The 27,434-nt window shown below is 27.2% G+C and overlaps 1 protein-coding gene and 1 long non-coding RNA gene across 3 annotated transcripts; one reads left to right on the top strand and one right to left on the bottom strand.

The window, feature by feature from the left end:
* Nucleotides 1-573: 573 nt before the first annotated feature.
* On the bottom strand, nucleotides 574-1,714 carry LOC111031035. The gene is made up of 3 exons (XR_002604159.1): nucleotides 1,582-1,714; nucleotides 1,364-1,509; nucleotides 574-702 (listed from the first exon to the last, which is right to left on the bottom strand). It is a non-coding gene; the product is annotated as an uncharacterized LOC111031035 (long non-coding RNA).
* An 8,471-nt stretch (nucleotides 1,715-10,185) lies between these two features.
* Nucleotides 10,186-15,706, top strand: LOC111031032 (vacuolar protein sorting-associated protein 51 homolog). 2 transcript variants are annotated; one of them, XM_022310820.1, is made up of 16 exons: nucleotides 10,186-10,311; nucleotides 10,372-10,544; nucleotides 10,836-10,970; nucleotides 11,063-11,164; nucleotides 11,236-11,355; nucleotides 11,453-11,593; nucleotides 11,664-11,816; nucleotides 12,246-12,349; nucleotides 12,410-12,610; nucleotides 12,681-12,894; nucleotides 13,025-13,243; nucleotides 13,324-13,488; nucleotides 13,554-13,664; nucleotides 14,567-14,794; nucleotides 14,864-14,976; nucleotides 15,515-15,623. In XM_022310820.1, the coding sequence occupies exons 2-16, from the start codon at nucleotides 10,464-10,466 to the stop codon at nucleotides 15,621-15,623; spliced, it is 2,196 nt and encodes a 731-aa protein (XP_022166512.1). In that variant the 5' UTR covers nucleotides 10,186-10,311; nucleotides 10,372-10,463. The 2 variants fall into 2 exon arrangements, with proteins under 2 accessions (XP_022166512.1, XP_022166513.1); XM_022310821.1 differs by having other exon boundaries at nucleotides 10,187-10,544; nucleotides 15,515-15,706.
* The last annotated feature ends 11,728 nt before the right edge of the window (nucleotides 15,707-27,434 follow it).

Raw genomic sequence — 27,434 nt, 5'->3', positions numbered from 1 at the left:
ATCGCAATTATACATAATATTATAATTTTGGCAAAATTAAAGTCTGATTAAAATCAATACAATATTATTCTACTTTTACATTATTATTAATAATAACACTCAACTTTTGTTCACTAAGGTCAATTAAATTAAATCACTAACCTAACCGAATATACTACGAAATTTTTCTGATTATTTCGATTACGGCCAACAAATAAATAATAAATTGAAGTCATTAAAACCATAATGACAACATTTTTGTGAGACATACTTGAGTCAAACCTGAAGTGACTAAAAACTTATGTTATCAATCGATAAATCGTTTTAAAATGATAATTATTATATTTTTATAATAATCTATCTTTAATAATATTTTATTACAATATCGGATGATATTATCAAGTACCAATGTTATAATCACTGATATTTACTACAGAAGTATTCATGATCATATTAAGCAGTGCAAAATAATAATAGGTATTAAAAATAAGTTTTATAATTCATGCCACCTATTGATTAAAAAACCAAGGACCTGTAATGTGGTCCATAAAGTCCACGAAACCTGGTAAAAATTAAAATAATTACACAAAACAGTTAAATTCATCAGAAATTATTGATTTATTTTGTGTTGTAAATATTGAAATGAATTACATATTATTGTACTATTTGGGCTATGGCATTTTTGAGTTTTCCAATGTATGTAGACTACATGATTTAACAGTTCTGAAAAAAAAAAAAACAAAAAATGAAATAAGATAAATATTATTGATCATTAATTAAATGTACATTCAAACATTCTAAACAACTGTTTTTACGTTTTAAAGTGTAATAAAAAATACATTATAGGTAAGTATGAAACAAAAAAAAAAAAATAACCAGTAAATTAAAATGAATATTTGAAATTTAAATAATAGAGTATAAAAATAATGTATTTAATATTTTGATAACAAATTTTAATTAAGGAACAAAAAATGTATAGATATTGTTTATAACTGCATTGTTCATACAAAATATTGATTAATTTTACCATCAAATATAAATATTTAAAACATATATACCAATGCTATTAACTAATATTTTTATTTTTTTTATTTAGGTACCTATCATAAGTTAAATTCATTGATAAAATACAAAATGTTCGTATGAAAATGTTATCAAGTGTTTATGTTATTGTTTTTATTAATATGTAATAACTAATAAATATACTATTCATCTTGAAAACATTTTCAGTCCTTCAATTCGTCAAATTCAAACAAAACATTTTGAATATTTATAGAAAAAATTGGGGTGATTATATTTTCAAGCACATGAATTAATAATTTAAATTTACAATACCTATCAAATTGCATTTTAATGTTATATGAAAAGTTATACATGTACTCACCATCAGTTGGTTGGTGGCTGGTGTGGCCTTGGAGACGGTCTTGACGGCCTTGGCAGATTTGACTTGTCCGACGACAACGATGTTCATGGATACCTTTTCTGCGCCCATTTTGGTTTTTGGTGGGTTTTTGAGGTTTAAAGTGAAAACTGTAAATGGAAAAAAATTATTATTAATTTGAAATCAAAATAAAACAATAATTACTATCGTTTTGTACTTACCAATGAATAGATCTGTACAAAAAAATGTGTTATGCCAGAATTGAGATCTCGGACGACTTTATATACACTCCCGCTGAATGAATAAGTGGGGATGATGGCGTGATCACTGATGGATCATTGTAATAGGTATTGCAATGGTTGTTTACAAATCAATATTCATATGATATCTATACATAGATCGCTATACAAACCCGCAAAATTTGTGATAAAAAGATTTTTGAACTTCAAAGTCAGTTCTACCTTGTTACATAATAAAATGTATCTTAAAGACTATCAACTAAAATACATACCTAGAAAACTAAATTGTTCCCCATGCGTCGACACACAAAAAAATATTAGTAGAGTTTGTAAAAATACAACATTTTGAATCTTATCTCTATACATTTTGTTTACGTTAATTTACATTGTTTATCAAATAATTGTACTTATTTGTATAATATTAGCTTACCTACAGCTATAATTTTAAATTATATTATTATCTGTGCAGCCTTTAATCGTTGTGGGTATATAAGTTTAGTAAAATACATCAAATACGTCGATACGACATTTATGTTAGACATGTTATTGCATCAAAATCATTAGATTTATGTTACCCCTCTGAACCGTAATTCTACCCACAAACATTTTTTGTATTCTACCTAAGAAAATAACCATGGGCGGATAGGCTTATCGGGAAATCGGGATTTCCCCGTTAGTCCCCCATCAATATTATACTCAGAGGTCCCATTCCCCCGCCCAAAAAAAAAAAATAATAATAATATAAAAGTACATTTTTATAATGCAGTATTAATGCTTATTTGTAATATTTGTATACTCCATTAGGGCATAGGGGCCTCTATATAAACTCGTCGATACCGTATATATACATATCTATTTTGTTGTATGTTCTATTGTGCTAAAACTAAATAATGTATAAAATGTAAGTATAAATAAATATAATCGATGTTCGAATAACAAAAATAAAAATAAAGAATAAATCAAGATTTGTTAAGCAAATGTGCCAACGATAAAACTCAAAAGAAGTTAAATTTTTTTTATATACAATATACATAGGCGCTAGGTATATGTGGCCCTAATAAATATATCCCGGTAAAAAAAAATACCTATCCGCCCATGAAAATAACAAAAAATGTATAACCATCTGAAATTTAGAAAAACCCAATTTAACATTATATAGTGGTTTCCAAAAGTCGATATGATTTATATGAAACGATAAGGGGAACTTTTAACTCTATGGTTTATGGTCACAATGTTAAGACAATATTTTATAGCCACTTACATTAAAAATATAAAACTACTATTGTACCAAAATGTAAGCTATTCCTATTGATTATTAACATTAATTGGATTAAAAGATGAACTAAATCAAATTGTCAAATAGGTATAATATGTTTACTTCTCGTTGATCAACCAGACTTACGTTTATTTGAATTGCTGATTTATTTTATATTACGAATAATAAACTTTATTGATATACAATAATAAAAGACGAAAGATTTCTGCTTAGTGAAGTGATCTTTCAGTCGAGGTAACATAATTAACCTCTCCTTCCCCATCAGCTCAACATAATAATTATGCATTGGTTCACATTCTGAACTTTTAAATGTTTAAGTAAACTTAAAGATCAAACTTTTAAATATTTATCATCAAAAGTCATGGTTTCAATTATGTCAAATGCAAAATGGTTTGTTAAAATCTTAAAAAAAAAGAGTTTGTGTGAGTGTTATTATCTTTAAACAGTATATAAACATCTAAATTTTTGAACAGCAAAACTCTTAATTTTAATAAATTAACTATAAAAGTACAAAATGCCGCTGACATAATTGGGAAATCCCCCTATATGGCTATATGTACACAAAATTACATAAATAAAATCATATATCTAATACGATTGATGATTAATTCACCAGGTGATTAAATGGAAAAATTAAGGGACTTAAATATAAAAACAATAATGGTAAAAACATTCATTTATAATAAAAAACAAGTTTCATGTATATTCATATTTTGATGGGCTTTCTGGGTCACCGACCATTATTAATATTGTTAGAGGATCATTTTTTTTTTAAATTGCAACTTTAATAATAATTATGATAGTTTTATTGCATTAGAAGTACAAGTTTATTGTAAACAGGTAATATATTTATCAACAAAGTTGGGATATAATTTAGGGTTAGATATTTTAAGTTTTCGTTTTCGAGGTACTTATCTTATATTATAACTATATTAGAGTCCATTATAATCGTATATGAATCAATCAGAAATTCAGAACGTGTTATATTCGAAGTCAAAAAGAGTTACAATTATTGTTATTACGAACTTACAATCTTGACATCGTACGATATAGTTAGGGTTCACGAATCGCCACCAAGCACTCTATCGGTGAATAGCCAACAGCGACCACTTGTTACAATCACGCCACCACGCCGCTCGACATTGAGCGAAAATCGTCAGTGTATAAAATAACGTACTGGTGTATCGTTCCGGCATAACACAATTTTCGTGCAAATCTAATAATTAGTGAGTACCCACATATATCATATATTATCCCATGATAAGAAATAATATTTCTTTGAAATCTTTATGATATTTAAATTATTCGTGTTTTTTTATAATTTTTTTTTGTTTACTTTCAGTTTTCACTTTACTCCTTAAACACCAACCAAAAACCAAAAATGGGCGCTGAAAAAGTAACCATGAACATCGTCGTCGTAGGACAAGTCCAATCTGCTAAGGCCATCAAATCGGTCGCCAAAGCCACTCCAGCAACCAGCCAATTAATGGTAAATACATAAACGAATTCAAATTTTGAACATAAGTACATTAATTTTTTTTTTAAATTTATATCATAATATTTATTTAAACAATTAAATAAATATTATATTAGTAGTAACTACTTACATAGCCATCGAGGTTTATAAATATATTATTGAACCCCTGGCGCTCGGCGGGACTTTTTTCAACTGCTTAGCGTTTTACTATATAAGAAATTCTTTATTATTTTTATTTCATCGGTTTATCTATACATATAAAATTCAAATACCACTTAGTCACTGATCGCTGTAACTCAAAAACTACGCAACGTACGAACTTGAAATTTGGATTAGAGGTTCTTCTCATATTTTCACCGTGCATTTAGAAAGGATTTTAAAAAATGTTGCGTTTTAGTGGAGTAATTAACAATTTTAATTATTTATGGACAATTTTCAATACGTATTAAGGACATTAAGGTGCGTTTACATTAGAGCCCGAACACGAACGAACGCAAGCGAATGCTACGTATCCAATGTAATGCTGCACGGCACGGGCTCAAGGCGGCCCGCGGGTTTCCAGCTACCTGCAACCTATCCTTTAATAAAAATAATCTCATGCATCCCGCGTACACCTATGTATACCAATATAATATTATACATTTATACTCCTATAGTCCTATTGGCTATTATTATACATATTTATAATCGTCGAACGATAAATGCACACCGATAAGTTTTATACACCTAAAGGAATTTTTCCGGGCAACGGCGGGTATTTCAGCTAGTATACTATACATTCTTTGAAATCGATTGGCTGATTGTAAATCATGTAATATTTTGCGAATTAAATTTCGGTCAACAGTGGATGCTTTTTTTCAAATTCGAGTTAATTTGTTTTGAACATATTTTCATGTTCGGTATAATAATACATTTGGATCGATGTATTTTTATTTAATTTTCGCAAGGTAGATGAATAAAATAATTGGTACAACAATTCATTAGCACGTTATTGTTTTGCGTTTTTCGTTAAAATATATACAATATTTTAATGTTTTTATCATAATTAACTATTAATAAGTAATAAACTAAATGTATATTTTTTTCAAAATTTCAATACTAAATTATTTGTAAAATTACAATATGTAGGCCAATTTGATAAAGATAACCTATATCACAACATAATACGTAAGTAATCATAACTCACTAAATTAAATATGAATTCCTTTGATATGATCCTCGAAATTTGTTTAAAGAAATTCAATTTCTTTTAATGTAGGTGTAACACTTATTTTTTTTGTCTTACTTTTGTTTATAATATAGTACCTATTGGTACTATATAGGGCGAAATTCGGGGGGTGCTGGGGGGTGCTTAGCACCCCCAATATTTTTCATATTTATTTTCATTTTAATAGTCATTATGCAGGCATCCATAACCATAATGTAATATCAAAAAAAAAAATTAAGGGGCTTCAGCACCCCCACCTTTTTTGTTGAAATTGCGCCCCTGAATACCTACCTACTAACTTATAATTAAAATAAAATGTCGTTTAATTGTTTTTACTTATAAAAGCTATAATAATTTCATTAAAAACCAATGCATTTTTTAATTTATTATTTTATTCAACTAAGATTCTTTATACATACTTGTATTTTATAATATATTGACTATTTTGTTGTTTTTTCAGAACTGTTAAATCATGAAGTTCACATCAACCTCTAACTCAAAAATGCAATAGCCCAAACAGTTCATAATTTTATAATTTTTTCCTTATTATAATAATGTGTATTGACATTTCAAAATAAATCAGTCGCTTCCGTTAGTTAACTTGTTTGTTATTTATTTGTGCTTATAATTGAATGAGAAAATTGTTTTTAAACATTTTGAACACTAAACTGTTAAAAAAATGTATATTTTCGTTCTAAATATTGACATGAGTGTATGATATAGGTGAATCCTGCAGTATTGAATAATCGTAAATTATTCCAATTTATTATTCCAAAAAATTATTGTTTACGATGATTTTTTAGTTATGACTAGGGACATATTTTGTATTTAATAGGTAGTTAATAAACAAAAATAATTGTGGTTAAATGCAAAAAAAAAGTATAAAAACTTTAAAATAATACTTTTTAATAAGACAATAGTGAACACATCGAAAGGTTGATAATTGATATTATTGAAAGCAATAATGTTTGTGTGTAAGTGCATATTATTATATTTATTAGATGTAATAAAATATTATAAACGTTTTTTAATGTGCAGATTGTTATGCTTAAATTTGGACTTGCATATTATTTCATAATTTTAGGGAAATGCATAGTAATCGCATTTTTTACAACTGAAGTTTAGTTCGAATTAATATTGTGAGTTTTACTACAACAATACTACTTCATTATATCAATGACTTTTCCATGGATTAAGCTAACTAATTAATTAATTTTCAACAATTAATCACGTATAGGTGACAAATTCGACAATTCAACATATAATTCAATAATTGTACACGTTTATTGAATTCATAACATTTTCAAAAATCAAATAATGGAATTATATACATTACGTTCAAAATATGCTCAAAATAAAGTTATTCTATTTAAACGAGAATAATCCAAATCGTGGACATGTCTGACAACCAAGTAGGTAACCGACTGTTATGTTTCAGACCGCAGTGGTTAGAAACTCATAAAAAGTAATGAATAAAACATTTACTTGAACGCTAATTTATTATAATAAAAATGTAAGATACAAAATAATGAATACATGTTTCTACTAACAAGATTTTTGGTACAACGTGAATGTAACAAAAGATAAATTATATAATGAAAAAAATATAACCTAACTTTTTTTCGTTTGTCACCATTAGCCAGAGCGCGTTAGGTTACAAAGTATGGGCTTTAGCTGACAAACACGGATATTTATGGAACTTCGATGTGCACACAGGAAAATCTGGTGACACAGCTGAAAATACTTGGTTGCGCGGGTGGTTAAAAATTTGTCTGCTCCACTTCAAAATAAAAATTATTTTTTATACTTAGATAATTATTTTACAAGTTATCCACTTATAACTTATTTAAAATTAAATGGTATTTACGCATGCGGAATTGTGAATATGACAAGAAAACATTTGGCGAAATTCAAAGATGACAAATTATTTAAACAAGGAGATTATGATTGGTGTATCGATCAATTTTCAACATCAATCATCAAATGGAAAGTTAAACGTATGGTAAGTATTTTATCAAATTTCCATGACCCAAGGGCCAAGGGATACCGAAAATGTGCAAAGGCGAGCTAAAGATGGAACAGTTTCAATAATACCATGTCCAAAAGTGTTGAAAGATTATTATCAAGATATGAACTGCGTAGACAAATTGGATTAAAATAAAATATCATGCCAAATAGATCGCAAAAGTCATAAAATTGTGGCATAGAATTTTTTTCATTTTCTTGATATTGCAATTGTAAATTCGCATATAGTATAAACACAAGCTACAGGGAATAAAATGACAATGAAAAACTTTCGACTAGAAATTTCGGGACAGCTACTAAGCACAACCATTATTAATAAACGTAAATTAAAAAACACAACGAAAATAAAGCCATCAGTTCTCAATGTTCTCATCTTCTCGATTACATCAGGCTCGAGAAATCCGCTCATCAGACAAAATTGTCGATTAGGAGGAGATGTGCTCGGTGTAGCACAAAACAAAAAGAAGTTAGAACGGAGAGGACTTGGTCAGTATGCGATATTCCTCTTTGTATTACAAAATCTAGGAATTGTTTTCCTGACCATCATAATAATGTGTAAAAAAGGTAAATATTTAGAAAAAAAACAATTAAAATACAAGAAACTTATTTTTTTGTATGGTTATTGTTTCAGTCAGAATATATTCTAGCAACAGCGTGGACGCAAGAAATGTATTAGAAGAAACGATTTTTTATAACTTATAAGTGTATAATTATATTAAGTACCTATTGAATAAACATTTTTTGCTATTATATTATTATGTGCATTAGCAGTTTTTATGTCGTATTTTGCAAGTTTTAATTTGTATCATGCTCTCCTGCTTATTTTATTTTAATTCGTTGTGTCTTTAGTTTAAAATGTTTATATTTATATGCATACAGATATTCCAGAGAACAGTCAAATTTAAGTTAAATAAATAATTAATTTGTGTGAAATGTTCGAAAGCAAGCAACGTACTACATGTAGGTATCTAAAATACCTATATGACCCGTTTATTGCACGGTAGGATTTACGGTGTTCTACCTTCGGTATCTTCCTAAGTTTTTAAGTTTTTTTTGTTTTTTCTAAATTCTATGTTTGGATATATTTTTAATACTTAACAGTAACGACAAAAAAAAAAAATTATAAAAATGTATATGTCTGTGCCACAAGGGTGTAGAACATACTCAAAACCTCGTGCATGACAGGGTTAAAGGTTTCTTAATCATGTAAATACTGGACACTACAGGACCGTATTAGCACATGGGTATTAGCTCTGTGCCTAGGGCCTACGATAGTGTTAATCCGGGCGTGATGGGATTTATCAAATGCTCTATTAAAATAGTATTAATTAATAATTTCAGTTGTACATTATAGGTTGATCAGAGTATAAATCGAATGATCACAAACAACTATATTAATTTTGGCTTTCAAAAAATAAAATGTTGCACAATAGGTATGATAATATGATATACTAAAATTATAGTAATAACACAGAATAATAATTCCTACCTAAAACCACGGACTAAGACTAGTCCGAGCTGTCTGGCAGAATATGTATAGGTAGAGAGCCTAGATATCTAGGCTATTATCTATTATCTAGGCTCTCTATGTATAGGCAACCACTATGACTGTCGTGGGCATATTTATGTCGTGTTTCTTACCATAGATTGTCCCGTATTGTCATATAGAGTATTTGGTATACTCATAGTCTTAGTTATTTATAGTTAATACTTTTATAGCTATGAATTATGATTCTAACTATTATTCCGATTGGTTCCTGAAATGTGAAGTAACATTTTCTGTTATTTTTAACATTTATTTTTCATTATATTTTTAAATTGGCGACTTTCGATTTCACTGATTTCCGAGTATTAATATACATGTTACATTATACCTGTATACCCATTATTCACACAATATAACCGGTCAAACATTTTAAAATAAATTAAAACCATAGAATGCTATAAGCTATTCCTGGAATTCAATATTATTGAAATCGTCCATAACGGCAATGTTCATTATAATAATATAATATTATTAAATATTAATTAATATTAGGTATAAACGTAAATACGTAATACGTAAAATATATGAAAATAAACTATAACGTTTAATGATCGTATATCAATTTACGATATTTTGTGTTTTCTGGGTTACTTATATTAACTTGTTAGTCGTATTATATGACCTATATAAGCACCTATTTTTCTTGGACCCGAACCATGAACTTAGATATACCTTAGTATATATCTTAGTCCTGTATATCTTAGTTCATGACCCGAACTGACTTGCTAGAACCGGATAATATATAGATAATAAAGAATTTATTATCTATGGCTAGAACAGAGTTGTTGCAAACTACACCTAGCGCTTGTTATCATATTAGTGGTAATAAATTTTATAAAATAATGTAACTTAAAATCTGTTAATACTACAAATTTAATTAATTAAATGAATGCTTAAATTCTTTAAAATAATCATTTAACAAAATCATAACATTATATCTTTCTATTATATATATTTTTAAATAGTCAATCTAGTAGTATAGAATTTAATTCACTTGCAGCGCTAGTATACTTTTGGAACGTCAGTCTTGGAACTCCTTATCATGGATCGTTGGGTAGTAAGTTGTACTCTATGGGTATCCAGCACGATTTAAGATAGTACTATCTTTAATCGAGGTGAGAACTGATAGTAAGTTGATGGATATCTGTATTCTGTGGTTACGATAGTGGATAGCTAGTAACCACGAATTAAGATATTGTATATAAGTATATCTTAATTCGTGCTAGTAACTACTAAATTAATAAAGTTTAGTAAATTTTTTCTAAAGAAGTTTTGTTTATGCACATCGGAAAACAATAAATTATATTCATTATTATAATATATATGTTCTAAAATGGATATTAAACCAGGAAGTCCTTATGACATTAACGGTGCATGTTTCAATGCAGAGTTGTATGTCAAAAAAGTACTTAAGGTAAAAAAAGTCAAATCTATTGTAAAATCATTTCTCATTAATGTATTTCTACTGATTCTTCAACAATTTCATTTGACAACAAAAACCAACTAATTTGTTTTAAAAATTATACTTGATTAACTATACAATTATTGTTTCAGTTATTTAATCATTTTTAATTTTAAGCTAGAAAAGGCAATAGTGTTTTAACTGCTTTAATGTATCCTTCAAATCCAGACTTCTTAGAATTTTAGTTGATCAATATAAATTGTTTTATGAGTAATAAATATATTAATTCATAATATTATGTAGGAGTCAAATTTAAAACAAGTAATAGATCATGAAAGAGAAGTACATCAAGATATTCAATCTTTGCATTCTGATATGCAAACTTTAGTATATGAAAATTACAACAAATTTATTTTGGCTACCGATACAATTGGAAAAGTAAGATATTAAATCAAGAATAAAATATATCATTCATTACATAATAAAATACCAGAATGGTTTTAGTTTCTTAATTTTTATTTTTGCTATAGATGAAAAATGATTTTAAAAGTTTAGAAGAAGAAATGGAATCGCTCCTATTTAAAATGGATGAGATTACTAGTACATCAGAAATAATTACATCATCTTTGCATGTAAGTGAACATTTTGTAGAATAATAACCCTTATTCTTTGAATAATGATGTATGTATTTTCATACATTTAGGCCAATAGAGATGAAATATCAAAACTTTCAGAGACCCATACATTATTAAAACGTTTGCAATTTGTTTACACGCTTCCAACAACATTAAATAAACATTTAATAAAAGGAGATTATGAACAGGTAGAATAATGTATTTATTTAAATTATTCATTCATATAAATAAACTGGTTATTTATTACAAAAAAAATATGTAATTTTAATATAATTTTTTTGTTAGGTTGTTCAAGAATATTTACATGCTCAACGAGTCTTAACTCAATATGGTAATCAAGAATCGTTAAAGGGAATACTTAATGATTGTAACAAAATAGTGAATGAACTTAAGACAATTTTATACAGCCATTTAAGAGATAAAGATGTAACTATTCATGATTTATATTTAATATTTTAGGAGCTTGATTTTACTGAAATGGCCTCTTATGTTCTAGATTACTGGTAAAGAATTAACTAAATCTGTTAATCTTTTACTTCAACTCGATGAGCCAGTTCTATCATTATGCAAAGAATTTTTGCTGCACTCAAATAATCGTCTAATGGAATCATTGCATGTACTTAAATCGCAAGTTGATGATATAAATCAAGTAAATTTAGTTATAACTCTTATAGTTTTTAATTGTATTATTCAAATATTTAATAACATTTATGTTTTGGTTCTACTGCCATTGACTAGATGTTTAAAAAATATAATAGAGTACATACTAGTACCAAGATGTCACAATATATTAAAAAATACTTAAATTTTATACCATTGCTTTCTTACAATTTTATGAAGTTAAATAAGTGCCTATAACTTTGTTATTTTATCCTGTTCTATCTATATCTGATCAATTTTTAACCTATCCTGTACATGTTATCTTCCAAGTTATTGAACTAAAACCTTGGAATATAATGTTAAGTCTTAACACAAGTAATTGTGAATGCTATTAAAATAATAATAATATAATCATTGAATAAACAAACTTAATAGCTTATGGTATGTGATTTACTTATATATTTGATTATTTTCATAGGATATGATTGAATTTATTGATTTAGGAAGTGACACTTTTCTTAGTCAATTGTGCCTGGTAATCGCATCTTTCAATGATATGTTTGTTGAAAATCTATCAAAAAAGTAAAACATTATATGAAAATGATAATTTTGATTTATTTATTAATTTTTGTTGTTTTTCAGTGATGAAAATGAAGAGACAGAAATCAGTATAAATCAGTTAAATATATTTGTTGAAGATAATATGATTCGATACTTGGAAATAGTTCAGTGTTATATTGATAGAAATACAAGCGACACAGCAATCCTAGTTAGAGCTCTGGACAGATTTTATAGAAAAATTCAAGCAATTGGAAAATTATTTTCCTACAAAGATTTTACATTGTATGTACTTAAATCCATGAAAAAAAATAGTATTGTGTATGATTGTTAATAATATGAGTAATATTCATAGGAATGTCATGGAGATTATTTCTTCAGCTGCCCGTCGTCAGACTAAGCTACACTTAGATATGTTAAAAGCACATTTCCATGATAAACTAGCAACTGTACGTCAGTCACTAGTATCTTTACAAAAATTGAACGATAACGGTTTTGCTACTGAATCTTTGGCATCATTAACATCAGATGTAATAGAAAAAATTAAAGGAATTTTACAAGATATTTCTGTAAGTCAAATAATAATTATTATTATATATTGAAATTTAATATAGAAACGAATCTATCAAATTTCAGTTATTATTTCTTCATCATTGATTTAATCATATTATTTCTATAGATATATTATATTTTGTTTAGGCATTTTTAGAACCAAAAGTATCGTTTTCAACCAATAATGCTCTTCGAAAATCTATTAGTGTTGATTATGTACGTGAAGGTCTTGTTGTGGGATTTTTACATTATTTATCCTCAGCAGCTCGCTCTTATACAATATGCATACCTTGTCCACCCGCTTTTCTTTTCCTGATTATGACAAAAATGTGTCTCGAGTATCAAATTTCTGGTGTCGGTCATTTGGTAAGCTAAAATAGAGTCCTAAGAATAAATAATCAATGATAGTATTTACTATTTAATATATATTATTAATTTATTTTTAGTTAAAATTGGTTGATGAAACGTACGAGATAAATAAATATTTTGAAACCAAAAACAAGAATTCATCTCAACTTAGCTCTGAAGTTGAGTTGGCATCAGATATGCATTCTGCAGCTCAACATCTTGTAAACTATTATGTCCGCGTTGAAGGACTATCCATATCACAAGTGAGTAATACAAAACAATAACTGATATTATCTACTGTACTGTACTTTTGATTTTTAATTTTCAGATGTTAAAGAAATCTGTTGAAACCCGCGATTGGCTTCATAGTTTAGAACCAAGAACAGTGCGTGCTGTTATGAAACGAGTGGTTGAAGAAATCACATCTGTCGATAGTCAAGTAAAACTTCTCATTTATAGTATATAATAAATAAATTAAAACAACTGAACTTCTGATGGATATAATATACACCCCACACATTAAGAACATGCCTTGTTTGCTGTCTAAATACTGTTTTTCCCATGTTAACTGGTCCATGCTCCTTACTTGTGCAGAGTATACTTGCATAAATGGCAAAGAGGATGTTGTTTAGTCATTTTTGTTTATAATAAATACATCCAATGACAGAACCAATCAAATTTAGTTTTCTTTACATATACTAGTTTAAATTCAATAGCAAAGTCAATAATAAATAAATATATTTTTATGTTGTAATTTGTTTTTTCTGTATTTTAATTTTATAAAATATATTTTACTTATTTTAAATACACTAGAATTGACTAGATAAACTAAAAACTTTGACATTATTTGCAAAATTTTCTCATATTTAAATTTATTTCAAGTCAAAATATTTATATTTACACTGTAGTCTTTTTATTGGCAAAGTTTGAGGATCAAATTTTTACATAACAGTATATGTGTCAAATGTCATTAGCTTACCACAATAAAAATAAGAAGAACTATATGAAAAATACCTTACCGTCAATAAAAAATTTAAAAAATAACAAAAATATTAAGAATTATAATTATTAATATTTCAATACAATAATTTTAGTAAAAAACATATGATATCTAATATTATTTATTATTTTGTCGACATTTCTTCACTAAAATAATAATTCAAAACAGTTTTATATTAAATTAACAGGCATTTGTTTGCTTTATTTTGAACTTTTTAAGGCAGAATTAAATTGTATTTAAATTAGTTTAGTGATTTTTATGAATTTCATTCCATTTTGTTCCTACAGAGGTTAAGATTTTTCTGTAAATACTAATTGTTGAAATAACCCTTTATTATTTAGGTTGGTGAATTATTTGAAGAAGGTATGCGAACAGACAGAAGTAGTGATTCGAGTCGTAGGACTCAAATGTCTAGACATATAAGAGCATGGTCGACTGGTGGAACAGCTACAAATACTCAAACGTTTTCCGCCATCAATAGACTATTTTCAGAACGCATAGACATATTTTCACCAGTTCAATTTTCGAGGGTTTCTATTACAACAGGCATTATTAAAATAAGTCTAAAGGTTTGGATATTTTCTGTATACTTAATTATAATCTAAATTGTACTCAATTTTTTACTTTTAATGTTTCAGACACTTTTAGAATGTGTTCGTTTAAGAACATTTAATCGCTATGGACTTCAACAGGTTCAAGTTGATATTCATTATTTACAGCTTTATTTGTGGCGATTTGTTTCTGATGAAAAGTATGATATTATAATATTCATTATCATTATTTTATAATTTAAAAGTCGTTCAATTTAAATATTGCTTATTAATGTATATAGGAAAGAATTTAAAAGTAATTTATTAAATTATAAGAGTGAAATAACTAGGTAGGTATAAAGTATGTATTTTTAAGTTCTTACAAATTTGATTAGTTCTTTTATGAATATTTAACGTTTTATAACTACCTAAATGTTTTAAATTATGAAAGCTGTACATGAACAAAATTACACTATCCTATTGCCCATTTGCATTTGAATATTTTGTTTGATATATCTATTAGAAGCTGTTTTTTAACTATTACAATTTTATTTATTTATCATCTTTTTCATACCATTGTAATATAATTCATATAATATCATCTTCTCTCAACAACCCAATCTAAAATGAATTTAGTTTTTGAACACGATATTGCTAAAAAATAAATTTGTTAGTTAATTTTTTATAATGAAACACCTTGACTAGTAATTTACTTTTGATTTCATCTTTCATAATTGTAATTTTCATAATTTATTTCAGTTTAGTGCATTTGCTTCTGGACGAAATATTAAGCAGCTCCGTTCATAGATGTTTAAATCCAGTATTAATGGAACCAAGTGTTGTTGAAATTATTTGTGAAAGAGGTTAAATACTTCTATTGTGTATTGTGTATTATAATATGTATTACTGTTTTGTATTTATTTAAAGTATATTAAACTTTATTGTTAATTATTCAAATGTGCATTATTTTATAGAATTTATTTTATTTATTAATACTATTATTCTAATAAATTAATTGATTAGTGAACCTTAATGTTGATAAAATGGGAACTTTCATATAAATTCTACAGCATTAATTGTACATAATAACAACTATAAATTTCTCATCAGCCTTTAATTATGCGATTTATGAATACCAATCTGGTTTGAAGAAAACAAGTTTTACTTAGCCTTTGACTTTTGAGGACCTGTTGTGCCAAACAGTTTTAACGCTTTCAACTTTGATTTACTACTACTGAAATAATGAAAAAATAATAGGATAAAAATAAGTCGTGTTGAGTTATGGTAAGTGCCACATGATTCTGTATAGTCTATACTTATATGTTATACTGGAGAAAGTTTTCAGGCACAAATATTCAAATTACGGTATTTATTGGTATCAAGTATGTCTTACACTCAATACACCCAATGTATGCCTTGGAGAGTTCTCAATAATTTGATCATTAACATTTTCCTGAAGAAAAATTTGATTCGTATCTATCGGGAATAGATACGTACAGACTCGTTTTGCTGTCGTTTTGCTGCTTCCGATAAAAAAGTTTTGGAATTTGTTATATAGGTAACTTACTTATATATAAATTTTTATTTTGTTTTTTCAATTTTATTCATATTATTATTATTTATGTACCTAATGTGGAAAGTGAAAGAATAAATTTAACTTTTAAATATTGTATTGTTTTGGTGCCTTTGTACGATATTACATCAAAGATATATAGGTTTTAAACTTTTGTTTACCTAAGTGGTATTTGAGAGTATAATTTTTCGCGCCCCCGTGGAATTGACCTGAAGATGCCGCTGATAATGGAGCCCCTACGACTTGGGCAAAGTATTATTTTACAAAACAGGCAAACAGCAGGGTGGTGGTAGATAAGCAAAAGTCTAGATTGATTTTACTATTATTTCTATTAATTTTCACTTCACATTAATTATAATATAAATTTAAATACAATAATAAAATAATCCGGGAAAGTACCCAGGTAATTCTTTTAGCATTCACAAGTTACCTAGTATTCAAAAATGTACTTTTAAATTTAATAGAAGGAAAATCGTCAATTACTTAGGTTACTGACCTTATAGTCTTTATAGCAGTTTTAAAATATAATATTATAGTTTATAAATATTATTTTGATTTACCTTTGATTTTTCTCGAAATAAATTTATATACCAGTTATCAGTTGGTGATCTGGCAGGAACTTTAGGGGCCAGGTGGCCCCGTCGATCGCGGACCAAAGTGTAATGGGAAAGATATGCCTATATAGGTACAGGGTGATTCACCAAGCATACTTTGTGCTAACCCTCATTTTCCTTTAATAATGAATTTATTCTAACTGTGATTATAGAATTTTTAAATATACTCAATGACAATTATTCAAATTCTTGAACTTGTATGTGTACTACTTAAGGAAGTGACCTGCGGCGATACAAACTATGGTTTTTTAAATGAGAATCCATCTTTTTTACGGTGAATTATTTAGTGGATAATTTTTTTTAACATCTTGATGAACCTAATTTAAAGTTCGAATCAGTAGTTTTATAGTGATTGAAATGTATGTATATTTCAACGGCTATTGTAAAAATATATCAAGATTCTTGTATTACATTTTCGTGCTTTTGGACCCAACCAATAAAATTGTATTGGCATTTATAGAAAAAAAGAAAATTGAAAATTTCCTTGAACAGCTTAAAACGGGTCAAAATATTTTGAAAAATTTATCAAGTATATGAATAATTGATAAAATAAACATATGGTGTATATTTCAAGTGTCTACAGTAATTTCTTTTTGAATTACAACAAAATAAGAAAATCGCTACAAAAGATATCGAGTGAATTATCCAATGTTATAAAAATATCAACTTTAAACGCTCATTACAATTTAATTTTACTTTCCTGTAGAAATTTTTTTTTGACAAAGGTAGACAACCTGAGGAATCTTTTATTAAATTTTTAAATCTAAGATATAAAAAGAAAATTTTTTGTAAATTTCTTAGTAAAAAAAATTGCTAATTTTCGTGATTTTTACGAATGTTTTCAAAATTCTAGGTTCAAACTCTCATAAAAAATTATTGTGGATTTACGCTCAACTTTTTTTAATTTCCACTAACAACAACTTATTAGGAATCTATTGTAAGTACTATATTTACAAGTTTTTTGATGGAGCGAAAAGTAGTATAAAAAAAACAAATATAATCGAAAAATTTCATATGAAAATTGTATGATGTATAGAAAATGTTATCATAAACTTCAGTGGAAATTTCACGGTATCTACGGGTTTTTTTTAGAGTTATATTAAAAAACAAAATCGACTTTTTCGATAACAGCTTTGCTTAAAAATTTCCGTTTTCCTTAATTTTTTGTTTGTTTTTCTTGTCGTCTTTGAAAACTATTGAAAATTTTAAATTTTGATCTCCCGAACACACCAACTAGATTCACTTTCCTTTCAGAAAAGTTGCTGTTGAAGAAAAACGAAGCAATCTTACAGTTTTATTGCCCCAAACCGCGAAGACAGAAAAGAAATTAATTAAATAAATAAATAATAAAACAAACATCATTGTTTAATCAATACATTTATTGCTCCGCTCAGAACCTAAAATACTTAGCTCAATAACTTGAATAAATCCTTAATATCTCTTAATACAAAATATATCTCGTATCAATGTTTCAAAGCTAGGGTATGATACACAATGAAAATAAGAATTTAAATTCGAACAATATTAACATGTAAATTGTTGTCAGAATATTAAAATTATAACCAAAACACTTTGCAAGGGATGCCATAATGTACGATACCCGTTATCCTCCGTGGGCAAGCTTATATGATATATGATTAGGGTTGCCCGCTTTCTATGCTTGACAATCTGCCTGTTATTAATTAAACTATTATATTTAAGTTAACTATTTATTGTTACAATAATGCATAATTATATTATGTGAATAATGTGCATATTATCATTATATAGTACTTATATGGGGTAGTTTTTATTTTAAATCTAAAAATATTATGTTAGAATTCAAGAACTAACCGTGTTACAATAGGTACCTATTTTCTTTGGTCAGATTCTCCGACCTCAGACCACTTATTATGTATAGGTACTATATCTAAAAGAATGTCACTTACGAGAACAAAACGTTTATAAATTTGTTAATTTCTAATAGTTATATTATAATTGGATGAAATAATTAATTCCTGTATGAAAATGTATTCCGACCGGAGATGATATAGGTTCGTCGGCACAGGTATATCGTATTATAGACAAAACGGGAACGAAAAAATATAAATTACGACATCTATTCAAACACAATTTGGTTAAATTATGCTATACCTATACCATTTTTTTTTTGTCCCATATACATCTAATAAACAGTTGTTTTGTATTACCTAGTTAAGATAGATTATCTATTATTGTACTCGTATTATTTAAATATGTATATTAGTATCATCGGGGACGGCAGTAGTTTTTTGTGGATGTCCCAGGATAAAAATATTTTTAAAACTTTTTCATATAATATAATGTGTTCATTTAAATATGTACATCATTCTTCAACTACTGATTAGGGTCAGGATTTCAATACGAAATGCATTATTTGTTGGGTGCTCTGAGACTAAGCATTCCAAGTGCCTGTATAATTTGTTCCATTTAACCAAAATAGATTCATTTCAAAAGGGAAACATTTTGTTGCATGTACACAAAAAATATTATAAAATATTAAAATGTTTAGTCATCAAAATTGCACTTGTAGGGACTTCTGCGACGGGAGAGGGACTGTTTGAGTCCGATTCGTTTTCTTTGTAGTAGCTAACGACGAGTATTTTTACGTGTTCTTTTATTGTTTGTTTTTGATATATTTTTATTATATTTAATTTATTTTTTTAACCAAGTGTTATTTATTTTTTTTACTACTATTTAAAACTATTTTATTACTTGTGTGTATAGAGACGTTTGTGGTGTATAATACTTTTCGAAAAGGTAGCAAGACATTGTATTACTTACGTCTTACTTTCTTACTATACTCGTTATCGTGGTCAGTTGTTCAAGGGTAAAGTAACTTTAGAGTTGTATAGTGTAAATATTATTGGACCTTGATTAATATAAGCTCACACAGCAGGTATCAATAATTTACTCGTTTGACGGTTTGGGGATCTGAAACCGAAATATATCCGCTGTATCTTATATACGTCAAGCCTTTGCTTGGAGTATACGACAATTTAATTTGTATTTTTAAAGCATAAAGTATTTTCAATAATTTGTAGCTCCTATATTAATTGTACAAGCTTACAGTATAAATAAGAAAAAATCATAATGTATCAAGAAAATATATTCTTTTTATAATAATACATATCGCTGCTTATTGGACTTAATTTAGGACCATAATATTCATGCCCATTAACAGAATGAGTCAATTATTATTGAAGGGCGAAAAATAAAAAGATATATGCATTTTAATAACAATTTGAACTCGGCTACCTCTATATACTAAAAAATATTAATTGTTATCATTATGTATGTTTATTTATGTATTTCATCATTCACTCATAAAAAAAACTTTTTTCAAACTGTTCTCACTGTACCTACAAATACGTCAATTTCAAAAACACTTCCTATTTTTGCACAAAACGACAACACAAATTCCATCCCACTACATACGTGTACTATTAGGCAAGGCTGGACATTAACGAGTTAAAAAGTTGATTTTATTTCAACTTAACTATTAGTTAACTCACTAAATTTCTTTTTTAATTTAAGTGAAATTAACTAATTAATTTTTCATTCTAGAAGAAAGTGACATTTTTTTATTTTGTATTTAATTTCAACGCATTTCACTATTTCAGTTTTGTTACGTTTTCATGTCAAAAAATATTTTCCTCAAATTGTTTAAAGTTAGATTGGAAAAATTGTATAGTTTTCTAATCTAACTTGTATGGAAATACTGTATATGGTATAATCAATAAAGTCTAACATTTCGGATTGGTAAAAAATAATTTAACTTGATTGAGTAAAAGAAAAATTAAATTGACTTTTGACTTTTAACTTTTTGTTATTCATGCATTTTAACTTAACTGGGTTAAAAAAAATCATTAACTTGCCCAGCCTTGCAATTAGGACTGTCTCAAAAGAAGTGTGATAAAAATGTATTGGTGTTTTTTTAAAATTTTATACGGAAAGTAAACTATGAAGAATTTTCTCTGTCAAATACCGGAAACGTTTGGAAATGTACTCATATTTACGTATTCATCAGAACTTTTTCGACGGGAACCATTTGGGAACCAATAAACAGTGGATGGGTGGTTGCACCGTATCGGATGTGGTGTCTTACTCAAACAAATAGCAACTAATTAGACATACTTCACATACATCGCGATCGAATTTATTTCCAGTATATTATACCCGATGGCTGATTATTTACTGTGCGTGCCTACGTTCGGTACAATATGTTGTTTTTGTATTATTGTTAATATTATTTAGTTAACTCAAAGAAGATGTGTTAATAATACTGAAAGGCAAACCGCCGTTTTCCTATCGCTTGCATGGTGGTGTGCCTATACAATTAATGAGCAGGTCATTATATATTAATATTATAAATATAAATATTGTACTGCGTTGAAAAGTCATCTTTGCTTAGTTTTTAAAGCATATTATTAATTTGAGTGTTTTTAAGACATTTAAATCCAGGACCTATTGCAGGTTACTATCTCACATTCTCACATAATATACTGTCGCATAATATATATTATATGCAACATAATTTATCATTTTTATATAATTAGGCATTTGTATTCTTTTTTTTTCGTTGAAATGTAAGTACTACAATTTGTAGACATAAATTATGATTACAGTATAATATTGACAACAGTTACACGAAAGTGACGAATGCCTCGAAGAATTGACTATTCAGCAACAGAACTTCAGATATCTACATGAATGTATAACTTATAAGAATATTTATTAATAATAAATAATTATACCTATTAACATTTAGACATTTAACATTATAATATCACTCACATGTCTTATTATAAGATACCTAGGTAAATAATAGTTATGTTTAATTATTGAAATACTTTCGTTTTGATTTTCAACTTCAATAACTTTTCTGATAGAAAAGGGAATTTAGTTAGTACAATTAGGGGGGGGGGTAGGTGCTAAAAGTAAAAATTTCAAGTACGTACTTTGCTTAATAATTGGTAAAACATTCATTTTTCCGTAAAACTAGTTCTCGAAAAAATCGATATTCTTGTTTATAGTACCTAACTAAAAATCTAATAACCCTATATATAGCTACTTACTTTTCACCAAATGTTTAAATGTTTTCATATAGGTATAATTTTCAAAATATTTTGACTTTTTTGAGTTATTCATAAACATTTCAACATTTGACGTCTTTATTTATGTATTTATTATATTATATGTAATATGTATATTGTACATCGATCAAAAATTTCACTCCGTCAAAAGCTTATCAATTTAATACAAGAGTATTATGAGTAGTTCATATTTGAACCAAAATCTAAAAAAATATTTAATTACAATATAAATAAGTATAGGTATATAAAAACACAGTATTTTATTGTTTTTATTTTTTTTTTAATTTGGTGATTGTACAATATTTAAAATTGTAAAGGAACATGTTTACAATAAGCACCAAATTGAACGATGTTTTAAATTCATACAAAATATTAGGAAAAATTAAATTAAATTAACAAAATTTCAGACGAGGGCCTTGTGTGAAGTGGCTATCCATTGGTGGAACTTCATGGTTATAATTTAAAAGTATTAGTCGTGGGTACTTGAAACGTTTAACGTACCTTTTTTACTATATCATATTATGTACACACAATGCTATTTTTAAATGCAAAGTTTTCGTCAAAAATTAATTAATTTTACCGATTTTTAATTGTAAAATAAATTACTCTAAGAGCAAAATAATTAAAACCTAAATAATAAAATATAGATAGGCACTTATAGTATATACTGTCAGTCAGACCGTCTTCTCTAGTTCGCTCAGAATCGTTTTTCGTTGAATTCAAATTTAACACATATTATGTAGCAGGTACCTACATTACTTTAGTGACTTACTCCATGACGACAGGTACACTCGACATCTACTGCAGAATGCAGAGCGGTACTTCTTTTCCCTATTTTTAACATAATATTAAAATCTTAAATAGAAAATATCACATTAAAACTTGATGCAGCAAAAATTAAACACAATCTCCTTTGATTTTTTCAAAGCTAAGATATTCATAAGATGTTTGCTGTGGATTTTTTATGATGATTCTTCTTCGATCGTTATTACTGTGAGTTTGGAGGACTGTTGCAGTTGACCTTGTCAGAAAGAACTAAATCAATTTATATAAACAATACGATTTTTAAAATGTCATGTCGGTAGGTACTAGTTTAAAGTTGTAAACACTAATTTGTGTTCTTCAACAAGTTTATACTTTGCATCGATTGATCCAAACTTGTAGTTTTAAAACCAAATAAGCCTTAATTGTTATTTATAGTTAGGTATACATATACTATTATATACAACATTTTCAACATTTCTGTTATTATAAAAATTGACACTATCGATGAATTGCAAAACAGCTGACTTGTTGGTAAATTCAATGTCTTAAAAATGTTCGTTGAGTTACTGCTGAAGTATAGGTAGATTGTACGTGGACATAACCTATAATTTACCTCAATATTGGTAGTTGGTACTATAAATTGTATCTTTCACAAAAGATTTTTCATGGCAAGGGTACTACGTTTAAACTCAATACACATTATTATTATTATTGTTATTGTTATTGCGACCTTAACGATGTTTAATTTAATTAATCTTATAAATATTATCTTTTTATTTGTACAAAACTTTTCGTCTTCTAAATGCTTTTAACTCCGGAGATTAACTTCTTTATAGCATAGTTTTTTTTCAACATATTATAAGTTATAAGTTATAACCACCTGGCTATGTACCTTGTACCTAGGTATCTCTTTTTCTCATGAATCATGATGCAAAACGTTTGGGGCCCTAAAATTTGTGATGGAAAAAATTGAAAATATCATGTCTCAATAATTTCCCTATTATAAACTTGTTCTGATTAGTATTTACCTAACCTACATTTTACACGTTTTATATGACGTATACATTTTAATGTTTTATTATTTTATTAAATAATTCGAATTGAAGTATAGTTATACGTCCCATCTATTATAACTTCATAGTGTATAACTACGTTATGGGAAAAAACATGCATAATAATAATATACATATGTGTGTATGTATTTTTTGTCCCCTAACGCATACCATCGGGTTCATTAAGCATTGACATAAATGCCAGGACACGTTGTTCGCCCAGTCATGAATATTCTTTCCCTTTGAGTAATAATTATATTATAGGTATATATATTTCACTTTTGGCTGTATAATACATCTGAAACGTTTGCAATGCCACAAAAAGTATATGCATATTAATGTTTTTTATTTATTTTTTATATGTGCATATTTAAAGAAATAAACCAGTTGTTGTCAAGTTCTTTTCTAACAAAGAAAAATATGAAAATTTAGGCACAAGTAGGTATATAAGATACCTATAACTCCTACAAATATTTATTTGTTCGATGACGTTTAATAAATCAAACATCGGTGAACAATAATAATTTATTTGAACAGCATAATATAATATGTTATTTTTCATGTCAATTATGTTTTTTTAAATGTAATAAATGTTGTATTTTTTCCCAATAATATTAACGTACATATTCTTAACAAATGAAAAACACATTTTTAACACCTGCTTAAATCTAGTTCACGCGTTCGCCGCCTAAGAAAATACTGATGAAATTATAATATTGTAAAACTATATGTGGTGTACATTTTATTTTTTTAATTATTGAATCATTTTTTGATGCTTAAGAAACCTATAAAATATGTTTGTTATTGTAGTTATACCGATGAAAAATTAAAGTAAAAAATGAAACAATAATACTTAAAAGATATACACTCCAAGTTTAATAAAACGTCTACTACATTTCTGCAACTATACTATACTATACATTTTGTGCGTCATTTCCTCATCGAGACTGGCAATTTTTACAAAAAAAACCCCTTTAGATATTCAAGTGCTTGAAAAATGTTAAATATTAAAAACATATTATTATTTTTTCAATAGATTTAAATGATATTCCATAAGAAATTGTAATTAAAATGTCACATTAGTACCATATTATTATCTTTATATCGTGTAAAAATGTAAGATTATAATGAATATCTATTGTTGGTAATCTACCTATAGGCTATAGTATATATTATATATCATGTACCTACTGCTGTTGAACAAAAATAAAAAGTTTCTTACCTTAGTAATAAATATGAACTTTTATTAGTAAACACAATATAAGTATAATAATATAATAGGTAGAGTACCACAAGTTTCGTCTGAATGATTTAGCGTTTGAAATTTTAATATATTTTTACTCAACTATGCACTGTCGTATACTGATCGATATAAACATGACGTGTATAATATATATATATATATACACATCATCCACACTCCACAGCGTTTTATTACATTCATTTGTTCTCATTTTATCTATAATTGTATAATAGGTAAACAGATAGACGATAGTTATAATAGTCATAAAAAAATATTTATTCTTCATAGCTGCTATATTATGATCACTCATCACGTACGAGTGAGTTAGCGAATATACAGCTATATGCGGTTATGTTATAGGTACCAACTACTGAAATATTGCACAAAAAAAATGTATCGTTTTGCAACCGAGCAGACAATAGGTTCGAACCGCCAACTACAGAAACGAATTATTGTTATAATATATTATTTTATATAAGATCAATGATAACAATATATTATATTATAATAACAATAATTATAATAATTGTGTATAATGTACATTATTATTATTATTATTATTATTATTCGTTAAATCTACATATTTGAGTTTTTTCTTAAATTTAGGTAGGTAGGTAAGTAAAATTGGCTAGCAATTCGTTAAACCTAAGACGAATACTTTATTCAAACTAGAAGGTCTTTTCGAATTTGAGACTTTATCTGTCGTTTGAAATAGTTACCTAGGTACCACATATATACATCGCGTACGTCCACGAAAACAGGGTCCACAATATGTAACTCAGTATTACTTGGTACCCAACTCATGTCTTTTTGAATTCTGTTTGAGGGTCACACATGGATCATAAATACATTTACACTTTTACCAATAACTCACAATTTTTTAATTTTTTTTTCATGTGCATGTGCGACATCTTCAATTTTTCTGTGTAGCCTGCAGTTTTCGTGCGGACATATACGTTTTATATTCTTAAAATATTTTCAGCATCTATACATAGGATATACATAACGTATGTGTAGCTATTACAAATTATTTTATAAAAATAATATTATCGTCGTCGAAGTCGTCGTCGTCGCCGCCGCCGCCGCCGTCATCGTCATCGTCATTATTATCATCGTCATCAACATAATAATATAACATTATGCCGTGTGTGTGGCGGCGGCGGTGTTTAGGTATTGTTAAATGTCATCTGTACCGTATAGGTATATAGGTAGGTACCTACACCGACACACCGTACACGCACATTTATATGTACCTATATAGCACCTTTACAATATAATAGTGTGTACCTGTCACAGCTGTTAATTAGTGACATATTGTTTAGTTCTTTTTTTTTTCTTCTATACAGTAGAAATCGAATGGAACGCATTCGGCTGTTCACTGTCTCACGGATAGCACACCCATTTCCTCAAACCGTAGGGAATAATAATATATAACGTTGCATTCGTGTGTAGTACACCTATCTATGAAATATTAGAAATACCTAACACCGGTGCGAGGATATATATACCTACATATATTGTGTATTATGCATATTTTTCGTTCACTATTTACAGCGGTATTCATTTTTTCGACCACTATTAATCAAGCAGTGTTCGTGAAAACAACGAAATTATTACACGGTGAGCATAATATAATATCAATTTAATATTGTATATAGTAATATTTTTACCACCCGATTTACCTCTATTATATATTTTTTTATATTTTAATTTATTAAGTTAAAATTAATCTCGAGATTACCGCTACTATACCTTTATACTATGTATTATATTTATACATACATAGGTAGTTCAGTTTTGAAATTTAAAAAAATATATATTTGTTTATAGTATATAAGTAAAATGAATGAAAGTCATATAAAATATACTTGCTTGTAAATTATTAATACCTATATTATGTCAAATATTTTAGGATTCAATTTTTAGTTGTAGATAGGTTGTGCATATATATATACATATATTATGACTATTATGAGCTTGCTTATTGGCTATATATTGCCCTACTAAAAACCAAATATTTAATCAAACTGATTATTTTTATTATTTTAAGAAAATTATAACCAATATCAAAAGTTATCACTTTTAACTATGTACAATGTACATGTATACATTCTTCCATAATATGTATTTGCTACAAAAATTAATTCGTTAAAAATATGTACAATCAGCGTCATTGTAGTTTCATTTATAATTTATAAAATTATTCAAATATCGCACAACACTAGTCATAGGTACATTTTTATTTATGAGTATAAGTATGACTAATACATTTGAACGCATAACTCATTTATTGTGGTAGATACACATATTATAATTAT

The sequence above is a fragment of the Myzus persicae genome, unplaced genomic scaffold (genome assembly GCF_001856785.1).
Source record: "Myzus persicae strain clone G006 unplaced genomic scaffold, MPER_G0061.0, whole genome shotgun sequence".
NCBI lineage: Eukaryota > Metazoa > Arthropoda > Insecta > Hemiptera > Aphididae > Myzus > Myzus persicae.
The sequence above is the reverse complement of the archived record's forward strand: the minus strand, read 5'-3'. Positions and strand labels throughout refer to the sequence as shown.

Bases quoted from the DNA above. Each gene is read 5' to 3' on its own strand.
- LOC111031032 (XM_022310821.1), top strand. From the start codon at position 10,464: ATGGATATTAAACCAGGAAGTCCTTATGACATTAACGGTGCATGTTTC. The intron at 11,817-12,245 runs GTAAATTTAGTT...TTATTTTCATAG, and splicing joins AAGTTGATGATATAAATCAA to GATATGATTGAATTTATTGA. The intron at 12,350-12,409 runs GTAAAACATTAT...GTTGTTTTTCAG, and splicing joins GTTGAAAATCTATCAAAAAA to TGATGAAAATGAAGAGACAG.